The following is a 26,125-nucleotide window of genomic DNA, read 5'->3' as shown; positions in this document are numbered from 1 at the left end:
CGGCCAGGCATTCAGGGCGAGCCCAACCCTTCACCGGGTAAACGATCCGGAGAGAAAAATGGCGTCCTCTCTGGGGCGGGCGGCGGCTCGGCCCGGCGCCGGCGGCGATCCTGGCGCACGTGCTCTGTGCCGCTGTGCTGACGGTGCCGACGGCTCTGCCCCACCGGACGCAGCTCTGCCCAGAGCGCCTCTGCACTGAGGGCCCGCTCCGTTTTTGTTTACCCCTACCCAGCGGCGGCGAGGCGCCCGCGCCGGCATCGGGGGATTTTTTTTGTGCACTATTTAGAGGGAAGGGGTTGTTTTTTGTTGGCGGCTTTTTGTGAGCGGGCCGTTTTTTCTGTCGCGTCGGATCGTCGGCGTCCCCGCGGCCGGGAATGCGTGCATTCCTGGACTCGGCCGGGCGGCCGGGCGGAGCTTTCAGAGTGGTCGGGAGACACTGGGAACGCGGAGGTACGCTTACAAGTGGACAAAAACGGCCGACAACAGCGCGCGCCGACGGGCCCGACTCGCTATCAGGTTGTTTCCCACGCGCAGAATACTGACCGTAATCAAATCAGAGTGCAAGCAACCGTGCATCATAAATAATCGATGGCGCCGGGGGCTTGCGTGTCATGCGCCAACCGGGGCGGGACTTGCTGAATAATGGCTCCTCGTGTGCGTGTGCTTAGGCGAAATTGTTTTGTGTTTCGCATGGTTTGCAAGCGGCGAGCCCCTCTAATGGCCTCGGTGAATGATTTATTTGCCATTTCCTAGCAAACCTCCGCGTGAGAGTGCATTTGTAGAATGCGTTGCACCGGCGGTCCTAACGCACATTGCCTAATGGCTTTGTAATTTAGGCCTTGGTAATGCTATTATGCAGTGGTCGCCAACAACAAATAAAGCGTTGGCACCATGGTGGAGGCTGGAGCGAGGCTGCTGATCAGCTTCTTTGCACTGCCGTGGCTAATGCGGAAACGGTTGTGAAAATTATAAATCTGCTCGTAAAAGTTGAATAGACATCGCATATTTAATAAAAATTGGGAATGCCTTCAGCGGCCGAAGTTAGTATAAGATAATTTGTATGTATATTGATGTTTTCGTCGTCCTTTTGAAAGTGAGAACATCTAAAATACATGCACGCTACAATGTGCAAACAGACATCTATATGCTTTGAATTTAATGTGATCTGATGTCTGGTCCTTGTTATGAAATTGCACAAATTTAATGTGAAATGAACGTTGTTGCATTTTCGAACACGCACTGTTCTGTTTCCAAGGCAGCCGGCCCTCTTAATTAGTTATTAAAAGGATAAGCGAGTTTGATGAATATTGCATATGAAATCAAGCGTAGCTAAAACGCTCGCATGTTTTTGGTCATTTGCTGCACCGCGCCCGCCCACGAAGTCGAACCACTCGACCGCCGCTGCCCCTCGATCGGCCCCGGTACTCTCCACCCTGTCAGCCCTTTTCCCGCGGATCGGGACGTGCCCCCCCCCCCTGTCCCCCCGCGTCCGGCGCGTTTTTTGCCGCGCGCCGCCCGGGGTGGGAGCGCCTAGCGCGCGGCACGGGCTGCTGGGAACGCGCGCGGCCCGGCCGGTAGGGCCCGGCTACCACCATCAGAGGGCCCGCCAGTCGCGAACGGGTTGGCGGCGCGTGAGGCGGCGCCCGGAGAGCCGACTTTGGGACGGACCATGGCGCAGGTGAACCAGGCGGCCGTGCTCTCCGTTATGCGGAGACTGATCGACTCGGCTAAACACACGGTGAGGAAGGGAGGAGGGGTGACCTGACCTGACCTGGCGGTGTCTCGGGGCCAGTTGTAAGGTTTCCAGCTGGAGTTGCAGTACCCACCTGTCCTGTGATTTTCACGTGGATCTCAAGTTTTCTTTCTGTAGTTTTATGCTCTCTAACTTTTGTGATCGTAGCGTCTTTTAGGGGAAAGTGGGGTAAGACGGTCAGGGTAGGTAAGACGGGCACCCCTTCTGCAGACCAAACCAATAGCGCTACGAGCAAGAAAAGTTAGGACCAGAATTGCCTTTCCCACTACACACCACCATTCAAGTCTGGTGAATTTGTGTTCAGTCGATAATCTTTTATTTTGATTTCTTTAAAACACTCATTTCATTGAAAACATCCATAATGTATTGTGCAAGCTTTTGTGTACAGCACTATAGAGTTAAAAACTCGCAATCACTTGTGGTACACTCATATGCCAACAGTGTTCATTTACGGCGGATTTGCTTTGTCTGCATCAAATTGTCCACAGCGAAAAATCGTGCTGAACTTCTGACATTGAGTTTGGGGTAAGACGGGCAACTATGAACCCAATGGGTCTGTAATGGTGAAAATATTTTTGTTGCTGTAGGAAAAAAGAAGCATTTCTAATAAGAATATGTTCGATTCCGATACTCACAGACATGTTAGCAATATTCCTTCGGCACAGTTTATTCTCGAATAATGAATGTGAAAAACGGTTCTACATGGCTTCTGAACTAGGGCCTATATAGGAGCATACGCCTTCTGCACGAATCTCGTATACTGCCATTTCCGAAGCACTTGAGACCAACGAGCGACTGTATAAATGCGGCTAATCTCGGGCATTTGTTGCGAGCTGCGCTGATCGGTGAAAGAAGCTGGCCGTCTTGCCCTACCCATGTGACCGTCTTACCCCATGGGGTGGGGTAAGACGGGTTTTTGCAAGGTTTTGCAAAAATAGCTGCAGTTTATTTGTTGAATCAGGTCTAAGTCTCATCTTCTGGCAAATGAAAGTAAAATGTCTGAAAAAGGTTTTCACCCAGTTTCCCGTTTCTATGATGTTTCTAACCGGCCGAAAAATGGCTCCAAAGTTAAGGTGCCCGTCTTACCCCACTTTCCCCTACTTCCGCAAAATGGCTCATGCCTTTTTACTAGCGGCTCGGCCATCGCGTTGCTAGGGCTCGACTGTGTACTGGTTCTTCCCCGTTTGTTCAGTTGTGTTTCCCCGTCGGCTGTCGGTTATGTAGAAGTGAGCGTTTAGCGACAGGCCCATCTGTTTGTTTAGGACTGTTGACTGTAGACTACGGACCGCTTACACGGCACACCGTCTGTTGAATAGAAGAGCGAGGAAGCTATGTTGCATGTGATACTTCCGCAATCCGCAGTAGCGGATTGCGTAGTTTGTTTGTTATTATTACTACAGTCAATATCAAGTCTGATATGCTTATTTGAAGACTTATGCAATGCCGTCTTGAATTAATCTAGTTTGGTAGTTTAATTTTGTTCCTTTTGTGCAATGAACAATTGAAGTGCATCAACTGTCGGTCGGGTTCGCTAGATGGCTTCAGTCCACCGTTTACGTAGATAAATGAACACACATCCAGCCTCATGTCAATTTAAACGTCAGTTTATCTCGCTTGTCCTATTTCTATACATTACAAGCTACGCAATACGCATACCGTTACATAAGCCAAACAGGCGATCGTAAGTTTTACCTTCATTTCTATCAAATCACCAGCCTGATATCCAAATGGCTGCATTTTAACTCGCCCGGAGGCAGTCATTTAGCATGACTTTAACGTCTATACACCATTTGTTGCAATTTTATCAGGTAAAGCGGGAACGAATTTCCGAGCGCAGACAATCTATCTGACTGCGCACGCATTCGTATTTGTGCGTGTTCGCTTAGCACTCGCCTGTCTCCATGCAAGCTTCACTGCTATCCCTTGACGGGCTGCATTCCGCGAAATGCGTGCGCGCTAGTTTCGTCATCCTGGCGCCAAAATCAGGAAACGATGTCGGCCGCGTCGAGTCGACGAGGGAGCGTTGCACAACGAGCGGGCGTCGGCCCGGCCGGCCGGCACGTGCCGTGGTTAGACACGTGTGCCGACTGGGGTCTCTGGCCGGCCGCCCGTCGGCCCGTCGCCGCCGCCCGTCGGCCCCGTCGTCTCGACGCACGCACTGCACGCACTCTGTGTGACGTCACAGAAACAGGCCAAGCTGGTGGTCCGCGAGGTTGTTGGAACAGCGGTCGATACAGGAGCGGTTGGTGGTTGCGGTGTGAAATTGTGGTTTGGTTTGGTCCGGCTGGCTCGGTTGGGTCCGATTGAGGTGGTGGAATTTGTGAGGTAAGCTAACCTCCGCTGTCCGGATTTGATCTGCCCGACCGCGCTGGACGCATCCCATCTGGTGAGCCTGTTTGTGACCCGAGCGGCCCTGCCTCATGCGGCACCCGCACCACACAACCCCTCCGCGCCCCCGCCCCTCCCGGCCCCTCCCCGGCGCCCCCTCTGCGTCCCGTTGTCCGCCCTCCCCCTGTCCCCTGCCCTCGCAGGTAGCCGTCCCCTCTCGGTCGTCCGTCTGGCCGTCCACCGTGGCCCGTTGTTTACCGGTCCGTCTGGGCGCCGGAATGTGCCTATTTCGGGTACAATTTGACAAACACGGCGCGGCGCGCACTGACCGCACGGCGCCACGAACGCCGCCGTTTAAACAGTGCGCCGTTATAGCCGCAGTTCCGGGTGTTGCTACGAGTGCTAATGTGTAGAATTGCGGTACGGCCACGTTAGATGCGGGACGAGGGAACCAAAAGTCCCGTTTGAACCGTTCGCTACTGGTTTTGGGTGTTTCGGGTCTGGGCCCTTCCCACACCATCGAGCCTGGTCCTTTTCACAACACAGGCAAGGGAGGGGAAGGGGGCCGCGGCGCCGGGGATCAGGGCAGGTCGAGGGTCGGGGAGGTGGGGGAGGGGGGCCGGGCCCGGGGCGAGCCCTCAGGGGCTATTTGTTTACCGTCTGGAGCGGGTCTCGGTCCCCTGATAGGCCGAGAGCCGTCCAGACGCGCTTCCGTCCACCGGGGGTCGGGCCGGCGCCGGGGAGGGCAGAAGTTTGGTGGTTGCGGTCTGAGAGGGACCAAGAGAGGAGCAGCAGAGTGGAGTAGAGAGTGGGAGAGTGGCGAAGGAGTGAGGAGCGGAAGCTAACTGAATTCTGCCGAACAGTGAGCAAGTTAGCCAGTGAGACGGAGAGGTCAGCGCTCCGTTGCGGCCGCTGTAAAACTATGCCAGTAAGTTTATCGACATTATATAAGCGCTCGCCGTATGCTGCAGCTGACGTCATTTACAGAAACGGCACAATTTATCAACACATGTTTCCTTGTTTACTGAGCATAGCATGACCATTGTTGTTCTTTCCTCTGCAGCATAAATGCCAAATTACAATCATTCTATCCTTGTTTGTGTGATTTAATCATTCGATACCAAATACCGCCTATCAATCTAGCCTTCCGTCAGTGCCTAATAATCCAATTAAATTCACTGTCGAGCAAAAAAATTCATACGGCGCAAGAAATGATTGATCAGAATTCGGGAGCCAAAAGATGCAATCACACTGCTCATTAACCTAAGCATATCGCAACTCACTGAATGTGACCATTGCGCCGTTTGCCTGCCTTCCTCCTTTCTAACTCCTCTGCCCGTCTTCCTGTGCGGGCTGACGGCGGCGGCGTCTCGAGTCTCACCCCTCCCGTCCGACCCGGGTGACGATGGGGTTACTATCCGCGTCCGTCCGGCTGGCCGGCCGCGGCGCCGCGTCCTCGGCCATTAGGCGGTATGCAGCTAACGGTCCCGGCCGACCCGCTGTTTGTGTTTGTGCGCGCGGCCGGTCCGGTCCGGTCCGGCGCGCCGGCGAAGGGTTATTTCGGGGGCGGAGTGGCGCCGGGGTCGGCCAGCCGGCCGGAGACGCCGTGACGTCATGGCCATCACCTGGCGACCAGGCGGCGGCACCGGCCCGCCGCGGCGCGGCGGCCTGAGAAAGGGTACGGGCTCGGCCCGCCGAGATGCCAAACCGTTTCCCGGTGCCGGTTTTTTGTTGGGTTGAGAAACGGCCGCCCGAATGACCGCTGGACGGGACTCTATGAGCGCCGCGTAACGGGCACATTAGTCGTGCACATGACAACTTCGTTCTTCCGGTGACAGAGGTTTCTCAGCGGTTTTTACGGCAGAATTTTAAGAAATGGATGACAGCCTACAGCTGTATGGATTTTCAAACGGCCAGAACAAAATAAGCACGTCTGCATTATTCCGTTGTCTCGAAGAAAAGTGTCGGCAGTCTTCCGGTCCTTCCAAGCCCGGTGACTCAGCCACAATGGCGATTAGCGTTTGGCTTTGTGGACAAACTGAGAAACACCCACTATCTGGCGGCCGCCGGCCGTAACAAAGACGGCTGGCTATTGAAAATCGCATCTCATTTATCGTGGTGTCTGAAAAATTCCGGCCCGTCAGAAAACGCGGCAATAATGGTTGTTTTATCTGGCTGTGACGCCCCGGCGAGCGTACGAGTATTTGCATCGCGCGCGCGATATGGCTCCTGGGTAATTAGACCCACGCTGCATGCAAATATCTGAGCAAACTTTAAAAATTTACATTTAATGGAAAGGAAGTGACGGCCATAATGGCCCTCCGGGCAGCTCAAAGGCGCGGCCAAAGTCGATTGTGCATTTCTGCTGCGCTTTGTTTAGATGGTTTAGCACTTTGATCCGCGTGACGACATTCTGGGATGAACAATTAATTTTGACGTCGCTATGGCAACGCGTTGGAAATCTGAAAGGCATGATTAAAAATATGGCCAAGAGGCAGCGGCGAAGGGTAAAAATGCTGACTGGTGGCAGCTATCTCCGCCATCGACCGCGACAAATTGGTCTGAAATCTCCAAACCCGCTCGCTAATGATGACGATGTGTTTAAGAGGCTGTGCTGCGTCTGATTTTTGGCGATAAAAAAGTTCCAGTTCCGAATTGCATTGGAAATCTGCTACCTACCGGCTGCACTCTGTGCAGAGCCTGTGCGCCCTTAATTTGTCGTTCAGTCGCACCAACTAAAATAATAAACTTACTATGCATCACTTTCATATCAGTATTTAACTCGTACCCCTCCCTGTGACCTGCTGCAGCGAGACTGGCGCAGTGGCGGCGTTTCTGACCCTTCATCACAGTCTCATGACAGCTGAGCTCACGCCTGGCTCCTCACGATGATGCGAGCTCGTTATTCTATTCGGCACATTTGCTAACGAGCTAAAAAGGGAAATTACTGCTCGCCGAGCGTCCGTCGTATTTCGGCACCGCTCCATTAAACCGGACACACACACACGGCGAACCGTGCATCCTCTCCCCTTGGAGACTTATCGTGAATCTTTAACCAATGCAAGCCGTGCTGAGCCGTCATTTGCATGCCGTTAATTTTTCATCGTCCTGGGCTCTGGCAAAGCCGGCCGAGTGGCATGTAATTAGTGCGTCGGCCGGCCGGCCCGGCTGATCAGCGGCACGGGTGCAGGGATTTGGGGCGGCACGGGCGTCTCGCGCGTGCTGCACCCCATCGCCGTCGACGGTGTTAGGAGCGCCGCGCCGCCGGCATCTCCCGGTAGATCACCGACGCTATGACGACGGCCAGCCGTATTTTTCGGCCTCATTTCCGCCACAGTGCGCCACGAGATGATTTCATCGGGGTTTTGAACGGCGCAGACCAGAGCGGGACCAGAGGTGTGCCACACGCCGGCCCATGTCGGGAGCAGTTTGGTTGGCGATTTATTTTCCTTATTTCATTTTGAAGCAGAGTTTTCTTACCGTGTTTAGGTAGATTTATTTCAGAGGAACAGTACATTTTAGTCACCATTCTCTGCCGCAAGTCTCACGGTCGTCGAAATACAATTATTTATTTATTTATTTCCGCAGTGTCACGTTTATCGTTAATCGTTTGGGCCTGGTGTCCATGACTGGTTCAACTGTATACCTGACTTCTGTCTTCTTGTTTCTCAGGACGAGGACCCAACCATGGCCGCTGATGACGCGGAGGAGTGCAGACAGCCTTCGGCCATCAACCTCAGCACTCCGCGGCGCACTCCGGAACACTCAGAGCACTCAGACAACAACGTGAGTACCGGCACTCTTCGAGAGTGCACCGCACTAGCGCTGCAAAGCTAATGACACTCGCACAATCCAGCTGAGTCATCTAACATGACGCCCATCTCTGGCGCGGTCGACGTTTTGTCTCCATTCGCCATGGTCTATCGCGTGCACGAGACTCGTTTAGCGCCGCATCACTCATGCATCGTGTTTTGTGCACAACATTGCGCGTGTGTACTTGCAGCGGCGCCGCGTGGTTCGGCATCAGCCATCAAACATTGATGCTGTTTTTGTCGGTTCGGTGATGGCGTCGCACTCGTGTCCGAATTATCGACAGCTAGTTACCGACCTGACCGCGCCGCTGATGCCGACAAACAATGCATTAGGCATATGTTTGTGTCGGACGATCCTGGCCGGTGCACACGCGGGAAGGGTAGCCCCGATCGACCGCCGGTCGCTGGGATCGAGCTCTGCAGACTGGCGGCGGGCTGATGCGGTTCAGGCGGACGCAGGTGGACATCAGACTTTGAGATTCGCCTCGAAATAGACTCTCGCTGGCGCATTGAGTCCGTCCGCCTGACGGGTGGATAAATAAAAGTCGGTCCAATCGGTGTTACCAAGTTGAAGCGGTTAAATTTCGTTGTTGACTGCGTCGGGCAACCTCATATCTGCAGCAAGCAGTCGCAAACGGTCATCGGTCGGCAACAGACACTGCGACCTTCGCGACTTTTTGTCGGTCGTTTTTACGGCATGGTCGTACGCTGTGCCAGCAAAAAGTGCACCAATGTCTCAATCGTCAGAGCTCGCCCTGTCCCCGAAAGGGTTCCGGTACTAGGGTGCAAAGAATGGTCTTCCGGCGACCTACTTAGTCATTCACAGAAACCGGGACACTTTGCCACCCCGCCGACTTTTTCTGCTCATTTCGCTGGACCGTATTGTCAGCCCCATCAAGCAGTTGCCCACGAGTAATTTACTAGTACTAACATCGGTTAGTCGTGAAACTGGTTTTCCAATATGTTACGCGTCCAGCTGCGCCACATTTGCGGCCGGTGCGCCACAAGGCAGGTCTGCAGAGCGGCCGGCGCGGCGGCCAGCGCGGAACACGTCAATACGGTCCTGTTTGCGTCGGCCGCTGCCTAAACAACCCGGCTGCAATGTAAACACGGTGTCGGCGAGCCGGCTGGAAATTCGGCGCGGCATTGTGGCCCGCCCGCTGGCTGACGGACGGGCAGGGTTCACCAGCTAGGCTGGGCTGTGCACCGTCCGCCCGCCATACAAACAGGCGCCTACGCCGGCCACTGCGCTGAGAGGGTTATGCCAGGGGTGTGAGACTTCCTGTGTGGTAGTCGGGTCAACTACGGGTAATAAGTGGAGACGCTATACTACCTGGTTGATTATCATCCAGGGAAGTTATTTTTAATTACTTTTAACGTGTTGTCCAGCGAATATTTAGGCGATATATCGTACCCATTCAGAGAACTGTTAGCTTAATAAATTTACGTCTCTAGCGATCAGCTAGCACGTCCTAAAATCGGCAATGACTCATGCGAACCACGACATTTGGGGAGCTAAGTCGTTCACAGAACCAGTCAAGGTTTAGCGCCGTCCCGTCTGGTCCTTGTCCTGGCTTTCCGTCGTAAGCGACGTAGGTTTCATTTCCACAATCTGACGGTCATCGTCGAGGCGACATAAAAATTTGCGTCAGTGTCGGTTGACGGCCGCGGCTTTGATTGCCGTAAAAGTCTGTCGCCGTTTGAGTCGACTCTCGGCACAGTTTATGGGATTAGCGCCGGGTTGGCCGCACCCGTGGGACAAGTTCGGACGCCGTCGAACACGTTGACTATCGCCGAGGACTTCTCAACTGTTTGGAGATCATACGAGCGACGGTCAGCGGTGGACGGTGCAGCAGATTTTAGGTGATGGGGTGGGAGGTCTCGGCGGAGGCGACTGCTGGAGTCGCGGGAATGTTTTCGGGCTCGTGGCATTAGTGACTTGATATGTCGCATTTCCTCGTCGGTTTAGCTTCAAGGCGTGATCGGGTGAATATATCATGCATGTAGATATATCCGTTTACACTATACATGAATGTGTACAAACATACATATATGCGGTCGGATGAAGTTTTTGGCATTTAGCATCATGATGACTTATTCATCCTAAAAGCTGTGCGGTATGTTTTTAAGTTATGCTGAATTTTCATTTTTCGCAGTATTTCCTCTTAATATTGCAGTGCGTTGCTTCATTGGTTTTGCATAATTTGATGAACTCCGCGGCGTTGTGGCCACTTATTGGCGCAGAGCAATCCCTTTATCTCTGCGTTTCAGCGAAGGCAACCGTCACAGTCTCCGCGATTCAAAGTCAGCGCGACGCCGGCGATGAATCGCTCTTTCTCATTGATAACCTCATTACTGAGTCCGATTCACTTGGCGGAATTTTTCCTAATCCCCGGGCGGCGCCGCCAATTCGACGGCATATGAAATCAATAGCTCCTTCTTTTATGAGCTGCGGCAGATTCGCCGCCACATCACAATCGGCACTAAGCTGCCGTGCTGCGCGGCCGCCAGCCGGCTAATTCTGAATAATTCACCGGCGGGTACCGCGTACCGCGCCGCGGACCCAGCATTTGCCATCTGACCCGATGGGAAATCAGTCGTGGGCTAGCGGCCAGCCGCCGACCGCCGCCCATGTTCGCCGGCACGTGAGCTGGCGTGAGCGCGCCAGCACTCCTCAAATAATGACGTCTCGCGCCGGACAGTCGATGAGTGCAATCGTGCCGTCGCCGGCGGCGCGGGGGTGTCATTCGGCCCGATGGCGGCGCGCCGCTGCGTCTTGACTTGTCATTACCGGCCGATCGGGCTGGTCAGCTTTATGATAGTCCCGGGAGCGGCCGGCTGATGGCGGCGGACGATGGGGCGGCATCAGCCGCATGGAGCTGCGGTGTCACCTGGGGGCCGTGCTCAGTCGCGCTCTTCCCTCCCACGCCGTGGCGCTGCGTCTGCTCCCCTGCCGCTGACTCGACCTTTGACATCCTCACCAGGCCCAACTTCTTGCAACCACCGCTGCTGGCTCGGTCTTTACCTGCATTCGAATGCAGACCGGTGCCATCCCCAGAGGAGGGTGGATTCCGTTCGGACATTGTTCGGTCGATGGTTTGCTCGCAATTGCAGCGTCAAGTAACAGACCCGATGGACAGGCTGTTCATGAGAATGAATTAACGAACTTTGACTGACCTATTGGCTATCACAAAACATAAAATCAATCTAAAGAATTTAGAATTAACTCTTTCGAAGATAATGAGCACGCTGTAGCTATAAACACTTTTCTCTTATATCTGCTTTTATGTTTTCTCACTTTTCCTTCTTTCCTGTCTGTCCCGCTGGCTTGCATTACTAGACACCATTTCTGGTCCCGAGCTAAGTGTTTCGGGGAGTTCTCAGCCGTTTACTGCCCACTCCGCAGCCTCGCCGTGGCATGTTGTTTGGAAACGTCCACTGGGATCATAATTTTATAGTTTACCGCTAACCCCTTCTCTCTCTCTCCATCCAGGAATAGTGCAGAACCTGCATCCTGTATGTTTACGGTCAAATTCTGCATGTTCACGTGATGGGCTGCCTGTTTTGGACGAGGATTGTTTAAATCGACATGAAAAGTACTTACTTCCTCTTTCTCTCTGCTGCCGTTGTCTAATTATATTTCTTATTTGTGCGGCAGCTTTCCATTCCTCGCAGCTCCTTGGTTCCTCCACCTACTTCCTTCAGACGCATTGGACGCAACTGTGTTCGCACGAGCAGCTCGACGCGCCGCCATTGGTCGGCGGTCGGCGCGGCGATTTCTCATTGGTCGAGAGGCGCGTCGCACGCGACAGTCGGCGACTGCCGAACAGGTATCGCCGACTGCACCGTCGTCAGTGACGGCCGGAGCCGGGATGGAGGCGATATCCTCGGCCGGTGGCTGGGTGAGTGGTCGACTGAATTCAGCAGACTCGGCCCATCTACCCTGTCCGCAGCCTGTGTCGTTTATTTTGTACTCCGTCTTGGTCTTTGTCCATTTCCATTTAGGTTATTAACTTGTCTCTTTTACTTCTTGCTTTATCATGTAGGCTGCACCTCCACACATTTGTATCGGGAAGTTTTCTTATGGTTCTTGAATCTCATATAGATTATTGATGTTGCCGTGCTTCAATAACATGCAAGATGCTTTGCTAGGATTGTTTATGTAGTTGTGATGCCTTTTTAATTTGTCTGGCAATCCAACTTTGACATGCTGTTACTAGGTCGTCATGTTTGTGCTCGCGGTAGAGCCATCTGTTTGCGCTACGGTCGTGCTTTGTAGGCATACTTTGCATGTCGATCATTTGATCAACAGATATTATCTTTAGTTCAAAGTTGATAAACAGCTTGATCAAGTATTGGGTCATGAAGGTGAATGAATATAGGTATGGCAAAAAACAAAATGAAGCTGATAGTGGCCAATCTCCACAAGCCGCTAACGCTTCGTGTCCAAACAATTAAAATGCAAGAAAAAATTAGTCTCTTTGTTTCCCGTCTTCTTTACCAGGGCTGCCATTGGAGGAGTCGGGAGCTTGTGTCGCAAGCGTTGGAGTTGTAACGTTTATTTTCCTTTCCTTTGCTCGTTTAAGCGTTTAATAAACTTAATGTTTTCAGTTGAAAATGAAGCTTTATCTGTTGCATGCATATTTGCATCACCCTGGGGGCATGCATTTCGTCGATACGTGAACTCAGTAACTCGTGGATATCCTCCAGGTGAAGAACTTGGCGTATTTGTCTTCCGTGAACTTCGCCATTCATAGACCGTTAGCCGCATTCACCTACCCATGAAACAAACTTGCAGCTGCGTCCGAACAAATCAACCACGCCATTTGATTTCCTCTACCCGGAGTTTGGGTTCATTCCGCGCCGCTTTGCGGGCAGCTCTGACGCGTCCGCTGTATAGCCGCGGGGCCCCCGCCCCCGCCCCCGCCCCCGGTGGTTATCTGCAGCCTCCTGGCCACTGCGTGACGTCAGACAGCCGTCGGCTCCCGCGGACCGTGATATAGGTTCGCCGTGCCGGACCGGGCAGGGCCGGGCCGAAATAGCTACCGGGCGTGCTGCGAGAGTCTGCCCGCTGCACGGCACAGGTCGCCGCGGGTCAGAGAGCGGTGCCCGGCATCTCTATTCCCGAGGCGCCGGAAACAGTGCCGCCGTTACGGGGACATGAGGCCGGCTCTGGGCGCAGAGGATGGTGGCCGAGGTGATAGCGGCCGTGAGCGGCGTCCAATGTGGCAGAGCTGGCGGCAGTGGGGAAGGCCTGTGCAATAGAGAAACAGCTAGGATACACAGAAGTAGAAGGGCTAAAACGAAGACTGACAGATATGCATTATAGCCAGAAATGCTGTCCATGCCGTTGATAATGTGGGAAGGAAGATGTGTGATAAGTGACAGAAAGGTAGGTATGTCGATTGTTCTCTCTTCACTCTGTGCTTTTCCGTTCATCGCCTCAACCCCTTTTCTCCCTGCCCTCTGCATTTTACCCGCTCTTTCTCCTATCTCGGCCCTGTCGGCCGCCTCAGCCGCCTCCGCGCTATCGCCACCTCTCCTCAGTTTATTCGACGGCGTCTGCATGACAAGGCATCGCCGGCGTATTTATCGACGCTGGAAATATTTGCCTGCAACATACGCAGAGTCGGTGTGGACGGGTAAACAGTGCACTAGTTTACCGGGCCGGTAAACTGCGGCACTGCGGCCCTTCGTCGGCGCCGCCGTCAGATCGGGTTACCGGCCAGACAACCCATGAACATATTGGACAACGACGCTGGGGTGCCGGGTTAGGACGCAATGGGAGAGATGGATCATAGGTGCTTCATTTGTAGACGGTTAATTGTGTCGTATAATTAAAATACGAAAGGGTTGCCCAGCGTGAAAATATTCTTTTCCGATTTTGCTTTTAAGGTGTTTGTTTTACTTTTGTCGGCTAGCTCACATTTTTTTAATATTCGAGGGACCTCACTTGCCTTTAGGATTCACATCATAACTGTTTCCTCATCCTAAATTTGGGCTGCCATCCTTATACGCCTCTCTTTATTTATGCTGTCGTTTCTGTGCGGTCAATGGTCCGCACCGTTACCACTGCGAGGGCTCCCCTACCGTTACCCGTTATCGGTGTTGTTGCCACAGCCGTTGCCGCTCCCCACCTTTGTTGTCCTTGCCGGCGCCGCCGCCGTTGCCGATTTCACTGCGTTGCGTCATCACTACACGCGAGAGCCAACTGCACAAACAGTTGGGACGGCAATCAAACTGCGTCTGGCATGGGGAGAGTGCCCCGGGCACCGGCGGCGCCGCGGTAAATATTTGCTGACGCCGGGGGGCGGTCACTGCGCCCCCTTACACGAGGGGAGCTAAAGGGAGTGAGCATGGGAGAAGCGCCCTGTCCCTGCATCGAGAGCCAGTCGGAACCGGGCAGGCCGCAGTGGGTGTTGCGCTGTGCCTTCGGGAGAGGAGAGTGTTAGTGAGAGAAATTCTGTCCCGTTATCGCGATTTCTTCTGGGGTAAGTCGCATTGTCTGGCATTTGTTTTCGACAGTAACTATATTTTACGTGTTCTTTGACATTTATTGTCTGGCGTGGTCCAGGATCTATATGGCGCAGATTTAAGCTTCATCAAAGAGCCTATAGAGCCTAAAGAGCCGAAGAGCCCCATGCCTATAGTTAACGTCCACTTCGAAGCTTGACCTCATCGGCAACAACATCCTCAATATTTTGTGCGTGTCTTGCATCTCCCCAACGGCGGCCATGCAGGCAGCGCACTGTCATTATTACAGCGGCGAGTCGGGAGAAACAACGAACGTCCTGCAGCGCGGCCCGAGATCTGGGCCTGGAACTGGAACCCGGAGAGCCAGCGCCCGTCATGCCCAATGTAATCGGCCCCAGTAATGGCCACGCGCGCCCCACTAAGCCCCTAAAACCGAGCCGGTCAGCATAAAGTATGGCCGCCATCCACCCCCCAGATGACCATATTACAGGTTTTATGTTCGATTCGCTGCTAGCGAATCGGCCCTCTTATTGAAATTGCCAAATGTGCATTGATGTACGCGATCGGGGCTCCTTCATGGCCCAACTGGAGGCGTATTACACTTCTTGAGTGTCATATTTTACACAAGCTGTGGTCACTAGTGTTATTGGCTCCGATTCGGAGGCTCGTATTTCCGACAATGCAATCCGTATGTCGATGAATTTGGCTTTGATCGCGGCGTAACACGACTGAAAGCCGATTCATTCAGCGCCAGTCTGTCCGTCTTTAGGACAGCCGGTGAGCAGGCCATGAATATTTAACAGGCAATAGTCACCCCGGTCGTCCGCCGTTATCCGGTAAGGGCGGCGTAACTTGTCATCTTCTGCGCTTGGCTAAAGCGTGTTTTAGGTTCATGGGTACGGTGCATGACTCGGTGTCGATCCTTTGATTGATTGCAGAGCGTTATATACGCGGTCGGGGTAGCTCAGGTGTTTGATTAGGTCATCGATTGATTCAATAGGTTAACGTCCGGTTCTTTGAAAGTGCTTTACTTTTTGACGTCGCTCTGATTGCATAAGTTGCAGTAGGTACATCGCCATCGCGCGTATGTACCTATAATGAAGAAAAAGTTATCCTCGTTTCTTTAACGACAAAACACCTACACAACTTAACAACATTTATGTGGTCGATATTTGCCAGTTCAGTGTTGTCCGCTGTCCTGCTTTTTATTGATTCAACTGAGGCCTGTTTGGCGGGTATATACAGCTGTCAGTATACCGGGACCGGGCCGGGCGGACTTTTGGTCCGGCTGCGTGCCCCGCTCGGCCGATTCCGGGTCATGGCGTCTGTGTCACCCCGGGCGGCGCCTCGACATTCGCACTCCATGCCGCATCGATCAAACGCACCGGCACACTGCACCGCGGCAGTGAGCCGTCCGTCGGCGCACACGGCGCTGACCCGGTGCACCGTGCCGCCGCCACACGGCACAAGATAAACAAGTAAACAGCGCTCGGGCGCGCGCGAGCGGCGAGTGTAAACAAGGCTTTTTGTAAACAGTCGGCGTCGACCGACGGAGCCGGGCACGGCCAAAAACAGACCCCAGACAGAGCGCGGAGGTCGGGCCGCGCGGTGGTGCGTCCGATCGTCCAACAGCAGCGTTCGAGTGAGGATCGAGTTGTGGTGCCGAGTGCACCGCTTTGAGGACGGACAGGAGTTGGGAGGACTGTCGAGGAGAGGAGAGGACTAGCAGCGAGTTTCGTTGAGGAAGAGCGTCGGAGCGAGTTTCGGCGGTGAGTGACTCAGTCCCCGGCTCTGAGCAGGTTTGAATTGCGCTCAGATGTGGGCATGAAGGTCGGCTGAGTCGCTGAACTGGTCGCGCCACGGCTGAATCCTTGTGTCAGGCCTGGCGGTGGGCCGATAGCGGTGAGCTACGTCTCCAGCCGCTGACAGTTGCCCGCTATCACCGCTCGCAATCTAAAAGTATGTCCTGTTTTGTCTGTTGTACGTCCAACCAAGGTCCTGCGCCGGCCGGGCTTATCTTTCCGCAATTTCGGTAATTAACGGTAAATCGTACACATGTAATTATCTCTTAGCTGATTGTCAACTGTAGCACGCCGCTGTTGGACCGTTCGCTAGCCCTCCTGTCCACCCCCCTCCTACGTACCCCCCCCCCCCCTGCAGGTGACTGGAAACGAACGCCGACATATTTCGCTTTGTACCGGGACATATGTGATTAATTGCACAGACATTGTTTCGCATTGACCCTGAATGCCTTTCACTTCAAAGTTATTATGAGCCGACTCGCATGCTTGGGCGGTCGCTTGTTGATAACACACTGAAAACAAGTTGAAAGAACGTTATGCAAAAGCATCTTAAAATATTCCACACTTAGGTTTTTTGGGTATTAGGGTAAACTGGCTTAGAGGCGAAGCAGAACGTCTGGTTCATGAAGAACACACACAGTGTTTCACATAGACCGAAGACACGTGCTGCTTCTTCGCGTGCAATCTTAGTGGCCCCAGGGGGGCTTCAACTCGACCAACACCGGTTCTCCTTCGTTCTCCCTAGTCACGTGATATTACGTCACACCAAGCGCGCGAAAGATAAACCCTTTGAAGGTTTTGCACGAACTAGCATCGGGTTTAAGAAGAAGGGGTTGTGGTTTAATCAGTGTAATGGCTTTCATCAAGACCACGCCCGCGGTACCACGTTCTAGCGTCCACCGGAAGCGATCGCCATTTTTCGATCGCGTTGGATCACGCTTTGTGCAGTGACGAGCGGCTGGTGCAAGATTGGGTGAATGGCAAGTAATCAAATATTGAAGAACTGAAATAAGGTTAATTTTTTGCTTGTCAAGTGTTGTGTATTATTTATATTACTTGTGATTGACCATAATAAGCAATATCACAACGCTCTTCAAATGCATGGATGAATGCATTGGATGAAGACAATTCATATGCAAGACCAATCAATGCAGTAAGTATTTATATGTTGTATAAATGCCCCATAGCTTACATTATGCATGTGGTATTTAGACAAATCTTCCAAATGAAGATAAACCAGGAATAGAATCAGCTTGCCATTTTGGGGTCAATTGATTTAGGTATAAATTTGGCTGATTTTAATAAACATATGTTCGTGCTGATTTAGTGCAATATTTTATCTATACTGCACTTTATATGTCAAGTGCATTATTTTATTTTTGGAGTAGGCTCATGGTCTCTGAAGTCAATCTAAGTTTCTTTACTCCCTGCCTGTTGAATAACGCATCCGCCCGACTCTTCATTCTAGGGGACGAGGCCATCTCCGCTCTGATTGAGGCCCTGGAGTCTGAGGAGAGCGTCCTGGCGCGCGCCGCGCGGAGACGTCGACATCGTCGAAAACGCTGGCTTGAGGCTGGTGGTGGAAGGAGAAACTGTATGTGATTAGGGAGAATGCGATATCGCCACCCGGCTGCTGACATGGGCAATAGCGCAAACATACAGTGTTTGTGAAAACATCCACTTGCTAAAGCTAAAAATGTGTTCATATTTGGCAATGGCTCCTGGAGTTCTTTGGCTTGGATGTGTAAGGCAAGTGACGCGGCCGAATGGAAAGCGTTCCTGCAGGCTGATTGCGGGCTGATCGCAGACTGAATGCGGGCTGGTTGCGGGCTGATCGCATGGGCTGGTTGCGGGCTGGTTGTTCCTGACTGGAGACTTGCAGGCTGATTGCTCAGAGTAAAGAGGAAGGTAATACATTTTAAGGTGTATCAAGTACTGTGTTTGCGCAGCAGATGTGACGGCGTAGGTCGATAGCCATGCATGGGAGGTTCAATAGACGAATGAACGGGGATTTTGCGGTATTGCAATAGAACTGAAAGGGTTCTACAACCGATATTCAGAACACAGGGTGGTTTCCCTATAAACCTCAGGGACTTCTTCACAGACCCTTTGGGGTTCTTATCTAGGTGCTAAGAACGCTCTTATTATAAACCCTAAACCTCATAAGAGTCTTTGGAAGAATCGTGTGGATTCTTTTGATGAGAATGCAAAGCCGTCTACGTGAAGAACCATGGAGGTTCTGAAAAACGGTGGCATAACATTTTACCCCACAGGGGTCTAAATACCCCTGTACGTTCTTAACGTTCTTCCAAAGTGTTTTCAGTGCATATTGATAAGTATCGCCTGCTGAGATATTTGCAAATTAAGCCCAAACGGTCTGATACTCTTGAGCGCTTTCAAGCACGCCTCTTGTCTTCACCTTAGCCCTTGCTTTGATCAACTTAGCTCATCGACGCACTTCACGTATCAAGAGAATTACCCAACAGACATTCAACAATCTCACATTCCGTTCATTGCACAAACAGAAACACACTTCAACTCACCATCCAAACAACATCATTAACCTTGACCGCGTCTACGACCGCACAACAACCCTACTGCAACATTATCTACAACCAAAACTAGGCGACCTCCCCCTCCATTTGACCTCCACTCCTCCCCCTCTCGAGATCCAGTCCTGGGACCGTCCCAGCTGTCCTCCACGTCTGGCGCCGCGCCAGGCCCCTGCGCCAGGTTCCTGGCGCCTCGCCAGCCCCGTGCGTGCGGACGCCGGCGGGCCCGTGCACGGCTCTTGTTGACTTGGTTGCGCCTGTTGACGTGATCGGGTGCGTGTTGACGACGGGAGCCGCCGCCGCGGTCCGATCGTTCCCGAGCGATCAACACCGCCGCCGCAGGGGCGCCCGCACACCGAGCGACCGCTGTGGAGGTGACAGTGTTGCAACAGGACGAATGGTGCATCGAAGGGTGCCGCAGGATAGGTGGGAATGTCTTGAAAAACTTTGTAAAAGAAAAAATCGTCGTTTTGTTCACGGTCGCTGACAGCGATGCCGGTCATTCAAGACGGCCATTCTACATACGTTTTAGCCACAGCGCGCATAGCTGCATCCGGGAGAGTCATGTGCGTTGTGTCATCAAATCGTCCTCAAAGTCCGCTGTGTGGGGGACTCATCAGTACACCTCGCTCTGCGCTCGGCCGGACGGTTGGCTGCTACATTGGCTCACCCCCGGCAGACAATGGACGGCGATCCGCCAGCGTAACGGTGACTTTTACGACGCCCGTTTAGACTCGGTGTGAATTTGTGAGCGGCGTGCTCGGGTCATCAGAGTCGGCCTTTGATGATGCCCTGCGGGCGGGCTCATGAGCACCGTGCTGAGATCTCTTGGCCGACATGCACGGGTCTCGTCTCTTTTGGCTAGGAGAAAAGAAAGTTGCGAGCGTGCAGATACTGGAGTTTCTACTCAATGCAAACGAGTTGCGTACCTCTTTACGAGTAGCTCTATTTCGAATATCGATTCGTGGCTCAGTGCCGCGCTGCGGCGCACCACAGCAGTCGATCTGGCCGGTTGCACAAGACTGTTTGTCGCGCGACGTTCGAGGCGGCTGGCGCTCACTGTTGTTGATGCAACGCCGCTCTGTTTTATTCTCGGCGCGGCGCGGTCTTGTTTGTCAAATGCCGGCGCCGCCGCCGCTGCACCGACTGAGTTGTTTGTTGGACTCCGCCCTCGCCGCGGATTGCAGAGAAAACATCCGCTCTCCGTCCGTCGTCATCAGTTTCTCCTCGCACCCACCCCGCCCCCGCACCGCGCGGCTCACGCGAACCGCCTGTTTACCCTCTCTTGCCAATGTCACGGCTGGCGCGCGCTCTCGTGACGGCCTGCGTGACGTGACGCGCCCGTGACAACTCCGTGGCTCCGTCCACTTCCGGTTCACGGCCGGACCTTGGTCCCAGATCGATCCCGCGGCGTGACTTGACGCTATCCCTGATGTCATGAGGCGCCCGTCGCCGCCGCCTCGGGCGAGGTGTTTACTCAACGGCGATGGCGCGGCAAGGCACTCGACTTGCCCTCGACGCGTCCACCGCCCACGAAACAGACGTCAGGCGTGCGACGCTGGCGTGGATTTGATAGCGAGAAAAAGCTGACAAGACAGTGAATCAGAGTCTCAGTTCGACGTAAGGAGACAGTCAGTAACTCGTTTGGAAACATTGTTCCGGGCTGATCGGTGCATGATATGTCATGTGGCGCATCGTAAAAATACTACGCCACGTCTTGCAACTCGAGACGACGGCGGTTCCAGCTCAGATTGTCTGGCCGGGCCGTGACGTGGCGTGTGACGTCATCCCGGTGACGTCATCGTTACTACGACCGGCGGCGGCGGCGGTACAATACAATCAGGTCCGAGTGGCTGTGCCGCCGGTCGGCAGTGCGGCAGGCCGCCTCGGCGGAACATGGTCGCTGTCTCATTGCAAATGCATGATGCACATGAGCCCTACTGCCGCACTACCGGGCATTCCGGATGGCCTGCGACCTTGAGTCGACAAGGCGGCGATACTTGCAGAGCGAAACAGTCCACTGCGTATCACTCTCACTAAAATACAGCGACAGAGTGAGTGACAGCCGGCTCGCCATTGAGTTCGTGACGTGACACGGCCGGCCGTCATACTTCCTGACGGGCCGCTCCGCGAGCGGTGATCGATCGCGGCATGTTCAGGGAGCGATTTGTCATGCATGGCGACCTGCCGCACCAGGCTATTTCTCCGCGACGGCTGCTCGACGTACTTTATCGGCAGCGGTGCCGCTGGGGACGACCTCACTTCATTGTCTAACCGAGCGGAATCCGTGATGGTATGCGGGGCTCCTGGGCTTCCTGCATCGGCAATAGTTGACTGAAGTAGCTTACCGGCTTATGATAAAACTGTAACTACGCCTTTGGTGAAAGGTGATTGAATATAGGCGATTATTTAGTGCCAATTTACTGACGAATTTGTTTCTTTCTTCACAGACGAGCTCAGTGATTCGCGTCGCCAGCAGCCTGGCCTCGGAGCACGCGCCGTCGCCGCTGACCATCAAGAGCCATGAATCGCTCACCGGTTCGTCCCCGATGATGGTGCCGCACGGTCTTCAGCACATGCAGCATCTGATTCAGCAGCACCTCAGCCCAGCGCAGTTCCAGAACTTCTTCCAGCAGCAGGGGCTGCTGATGCAACAGCAGGTGTGTGGAATTCGAAACGACTTTGCTTATATGGTGAACTGACGCATTAATGTCGTCGTAACGGCAAACATCTGGTTTTTCCCTCCCCGCGTACATATTTTCATAATCCACCGTTTCGTCGAGAAGTGCGCCCGAGTCGTAATTCTGTGTTCTGTGACGCAGATTGTTTAGAATGCGTCATTGTGGTGGCATATGTTGAATGTTGCATTCTGCTGTCGTCACAGTTCGTTTCTGGAAGCCGGCGTAGGTGGCTCATGCCGCTGCGGGGGCGGAGTCGAGGTCTGACCCCGTGGAATTTCCTCTGTCTATTGCAGCAGCACCATCAACTGGCCGAGATCAACAAGAAACAGCTCGAGGACGGCGTGAGACAGCTGCAGGAGCAGCTTCAGCTCATCATGTATCAGCAGAACCAGGTAAGAGTCGCGCCGACGGCAACGGTGACCCTCCCCCTCCGCCCGACCCAGTCTCGTCGGAACCCCGAGCCTTCCGTCGCGCCAGCCAAATCACCCCCTAGCCGCCCCCCCCCCCCCCCCGCCCCCGCCTACCGCCGGCCAACTCGGTGACAGAAGCGCCAATTAGTGCTAAACAGGCCGGTCAACTACCCTGCAAACCGTTTGTAGGCACGGCAAAATCAAGTTTATCAACTCTTTCAACATCCGTTGTTCGGCGAACTCCACCCCCTGACTGGCGGGGGGCGGTGGGCAGCCCAGGCCAGCAGTGGGCGCCGGTCGGCTGCGGCGATTCGGCTCGCTAATTCGGGCTTGTTCCAAGCGTCACGGCCAGTTTGCCATTATGACGGAGACCATCTTCTCACTGCTAGCGTCTCGTATATCTCGGCCGCCGCCGGCCCGTTAGTCCGACACTCCGTTAGGCTGTTAGCCCTTTAGGCCGTTTCCGCCGTGGGGCTGGCCAGCTGGGGTAGCTAAGACGCCGCACCTGTTTCTGGCGTGGCTGCTTCGAATGCAGTTATAATAGGTGATCCGCCGCGCCTCACACCAAGCTGTGAGCCGTGGTGATGATGCCCCAACTGGAACACTTTCGCCTCGGCTGGGGTACTCTCTGCAGCTGGGGATATACCCAGGGCCTCTCGATATACAATTTCTTTCACCTTTCACCGTATTCTGAAAGGCCATAAGGCAGCCTGTCGTGCTAGTGCAGCCCTGACCTTATTCCGCTACACTCTTACCTTATCCAATCACATTACCCCGCTGAATTTACTTACCTACCATCCCGCTCATCTCCCATCTCTTTCCCTCGCCCCAGCTCGCCTCTCACCGCTTGTTCTCGTGTTTTCAGGCCGTGCACGACAAGAGCAAGTCAGCGGCGCTGTCGCTGCACCAGTCGCAGCTGATGCAGCAGCTTCAGCTGCTCCAGCAGCGCTATCTGCTGCAGCAGGCCGGCATGGGCCAGCCCGGCGCACCAGCAGGTCAGTCGCAATATACACTTAATGCTGCTAAAAATGTATATGGTAGTCACTACAGCCCAATGCATCACTCGCTTTCAGGAGGACGATACGCACCAAGTCAGCCAGTATAGAGGGTGCAAATGGTTTACGACCGACATGTCAGCCCTTTAGTATCGACTTTTGCCAACTGTGTCCTTTGAAGACTGACCTATCTAACCATTTTTTGGTTACCCGCTCCATCGTCATCCGTTTTATGACCGTGTCATATATAAACCGCCATGCATTGATGTACGTCGGTTAGCAGTTAGCACCGAACTTAGCACGCATTGCAGCATGTTACCAAGTGCGGGAGCGGTGTCGCATGCGCTTACAACTTCCGCGAGTCGCGATCGTTTACTGTTGACCTCGACTGACACATCGTTAGTCGAGTTGAGCCCTCTAATTCGGCCGGGCTAGATTAACTCGCAGCCGTGTTACATCGACGCCAGATACGTAGCCTGCTCGCCCATAACTGCTGCGGCATTAAAGCATCATGTGTTTCCGTCGGGCTGCATCGCGGTGTATTACAGCCAGGTGGACGACCCCTTCCCCTCCCCACGGGCCCCACCTGATGAAATTGTTTCTTCGAACAACATAGCCGCGCCACGGGAGGGCCATGAAACCACATAATGTGTGCAAACGCGCCGGCATCGCTGCAAACCGCCGAGGGGGCCGTCAGAGGCGATAAAGGCCGTGGCGCACAGGGGCGTGCCACAGCCCACAAGGCGGCTCGGGCCTGTGCCACGAGTCAGCGCAGTACGGCTCTCGTGCCGTGCGACCATGTCCGCTGGCTTCTCGGTGCCGTCCGCTGCTTAGCAGCTTCAGCGAACCGTTGACCGTGTTAGCTGCTCGGATAATCTCGCTCAAACTGTGCCGCTACGGCAGCCGTGTGACCACACGTTGGGCTGGATCGATCTTCGCTCGAGTGGCGCCCGGGGCGTGCACGTGAATCACGTGCCGGCACGTGGCGGATGTTGACACTGCGCGAGTTGCAGCGCCCATGGCCGCTGGCCGCTTCTCCCCGCTCGCCGCCGGCGGCGGAGGTCGGTTGCACGATTGATTTTCTGGCCGCAGCGGCGAGCGGCGTGGCGTGGCTCGCCTCCGAATGAGCGGGCTTCCCGTCAGCGTGTGTTGGGAGACGGCTCATGGGTTTCCCGGCCCCGCCCCGGCGCGGCACGTCAAGAGCCGGAGCTGCTGGTGTCCGTCTCAGACGGCGAGCCACTGCGCCGCGCTGTGATGGCTCCAGGCTGTGTGTGGGTGTCGGTGAGGGGGTCATATCGTCCTGGGAGGCGACCGGCTCCACATGGAGCGTGTCTTGATGAAGAGTTCACTAAGCCGTATTAGGCTAATGACCAGATGCGACATAGTCGTCGGCGTTTCATTTATTCATCAATCATGTAGTTATTTATTCGTTCATTGATTGGACCTTTCTATTTCGAAGTTTAATTTTTTACCTGTTCCTTGTATGTCATTATCATTCAACCTGAAGTGTTTTCATGTTTACTGGGGCTTTCCCTCTTTAATCGATACCAAACACTGCTGGCAGCTTTTGTTGTTTGCCGTATCCGTGCTTCGTAACACTGACTGGAAGTTGATGTTAATCGGTCCAAGAAGCACAGCGCGCGCTCGGTTAGCCAAATCGATACGAGTCCACGTAAAAGTGCCAATTACCGGGTGTTCATCACTCGAAGCAAATAACTGGACCGCTTGGTACGCACTGGCCCCGCGCGCTGCTGGATGGAACTAGCCTTCCGCCTCACTGCGGTGGTCCACTTCAAACGAGGCGCTCTGAAAAAGATGGGCGCAAAATGGCTGATACGTGTGACGATAGCTCGTTATGGGCTCGCGTGCTCCATTTTTACGGGCTATGTCGTAAAACTTTCCGATGCCATCGCTAAACAACGTTTGCATTGAACGCGTACCGGGCTGTCAAGCTTCAGGCTTAATTGGTCGCGTTTCGTCGTACAAAACTGTGACCTTATTTGGCCGTCGTCTCAGTCATCTGCTGAGTCTTATTTCTGCTAAATAGATCGTTCTTCACTTCAGCGCACGACCAGTCATGGGCCAGAAGGGAGCTCGGCGGCGCGGCGGCCGGCCCGCGGTTTTATGTGGTTTACTCTGTCTGGACGACGTCGCGTCTTGTTTGCTCTGCGGCTCGGTGTGGTCAAAAGTCGGGGCTGCGAGTGACGTCATCTCGTTACCGGGTGCCACCGGTGACGATCACGTGACTCACGGCACTGTGACGCGCCGGGCGGCGGGCGGGTCACGTGTCAGCCGGTGCTCTGACGGACAGGCCCGGCGGCTGACCTCGTGTCGGCGGGGAGCTGGGTCGGGCGGCTCTGACGGGGGCGGTGACGGGTGGCTCGTTTTCATGTGAGCTGGTTTGTGATGAGTGACTCGGGGCGTCTGGCTGGCCGTGAACAGGGCCAAGGTCGTTTTACCGTAACGGTGGAGATTCTAGCGGTACGAACCGGCACGCGAGTTTCCCGCACGGCGGCTTAGTTTTCACGACACCGGATTTGTCCGACTAGTAGTCGCTAAGACACCGACAGGATGCCCGAAACATCTTTCTTCCTAACTACGTTTCAGTTTCATTTCCTTCACCCTTCTTATCTGCTCCCGACCCGATCTGACCCCATCTGACCTCTGCCGACAGGTGTGGCCACCAGTGAGGCGAGCGGCCCGCCATGGGAGCAGAGCTCGGAGCGGCGGCCCGAGGCGCCGTCACCGCCCGCCAGCAGTCTGTCACCTCCCGTGGCGCCGCCGCCGCCGCCGCCGCTCGTCAACGGTCGCCGCTCCGACCTGCGCGCTGACCTGCGCAACGGCGTCGACGAGGAGCGCTCGACCGACGACGACGACCTGGCGGCCAAGACGAGCCCGCTCTTCTCCAACGGCATCTGCAACTGGCCCGGCTGCGAGGCGCCCTGCGAGGATATGGCCGCCTTCCTCAAGTAAGACTTCGTGTTTATGTGATGCATGCAGATAGCGGTAGCGGTAAACGGTTTTGGTCATTTTACTGTTGTGGGAAAAGGAAAGGCCATTCTATTCTTATGCGGTCCTGTTTGTCGGATTTCGGTAAATTATGGAGCGTTAAAGGCTAACTGACGAAGAAAATTTATCGCTATTTAAATCGGAAATGCCTACCTCTGAGTCATTGAGCGATTACATACAAGGCCGTTGGCACTTCCTCAACGAATTAATCCACCTCGGCAGTGGTTAATATTCCTGTGCGCTCTGCAAGCCAACACGGTGCAACAAATAATACCGCACCGGTATAGGCAAGCTCCAGAACACGACTGA

The 26,125-nt window shown here is 54.2% G+C and overlaps 1 protein-coding gene across 5 annotated transcripts in view; it reads left to right on the top strand.

Annotated features, from left to right (window-relative positions):
* The window catches only part of LOC122394669 (forkhead box protein P1-like), a 63,048-nt gene that overhangs the window by 31,020 nt on the left and 5,903 nt on the right, over nt 1–26,125 (top strand). For 2 of the 5 annotated variants that reach the window (XM_043391696.1, XM_043391699.1), the window contains 5 exons: nt 7,754–7,867; nt 21,172–21,381; nt 21,696–21,794; nt 22,678–22,807; nt 25,482–25,776. In XM_043391696.1, the coding sequence (XP_043247631.1) occupies nt 7,754–7,867; nt 21,172–21,381; nt 21,696–21,794; nt 22,678–22,807; nt 25,482–25,776 (848 nt within the window). Of the gene's footprint in view, nt 1–1,517; nt 1,739–4,768; nt 5,010–7,753; nt 7,868–15,655; nt 16,137–21,171; nt 21,382–21,695; nt 21,795–22,677; nt 22,808–25,481; nt 25,777–26,125 lie in introns of those variants that run through there. The other 3 variants (XM_043391695.1, XM_043391697.1, XM_043391700.1) reach the window with 3 other exon arrangements.

This window comes from Amphibalanus amphitrite, unplaced genomic scaffold (genome assembly GCF_019059575.1).
Source record: "Amphibalanus amphitrite isolate SeventyFive unplaced genomic scaffold, NRLGWU_Aamphi_draft 000604F_arrow, whole genome shotgun sequence".
NCBI classification, from domain to species: Eukaryota; Metazoa; Arthropoda; class Thecostraca; order Balanomorpha; family Balanidae; genus Amphibalanus; species Amphibalanus amphitrite.
Note: the sequence above shows the minus strand (reverse complement) of the source record. Positions and strands in the feature narration are given on the sequence as shown.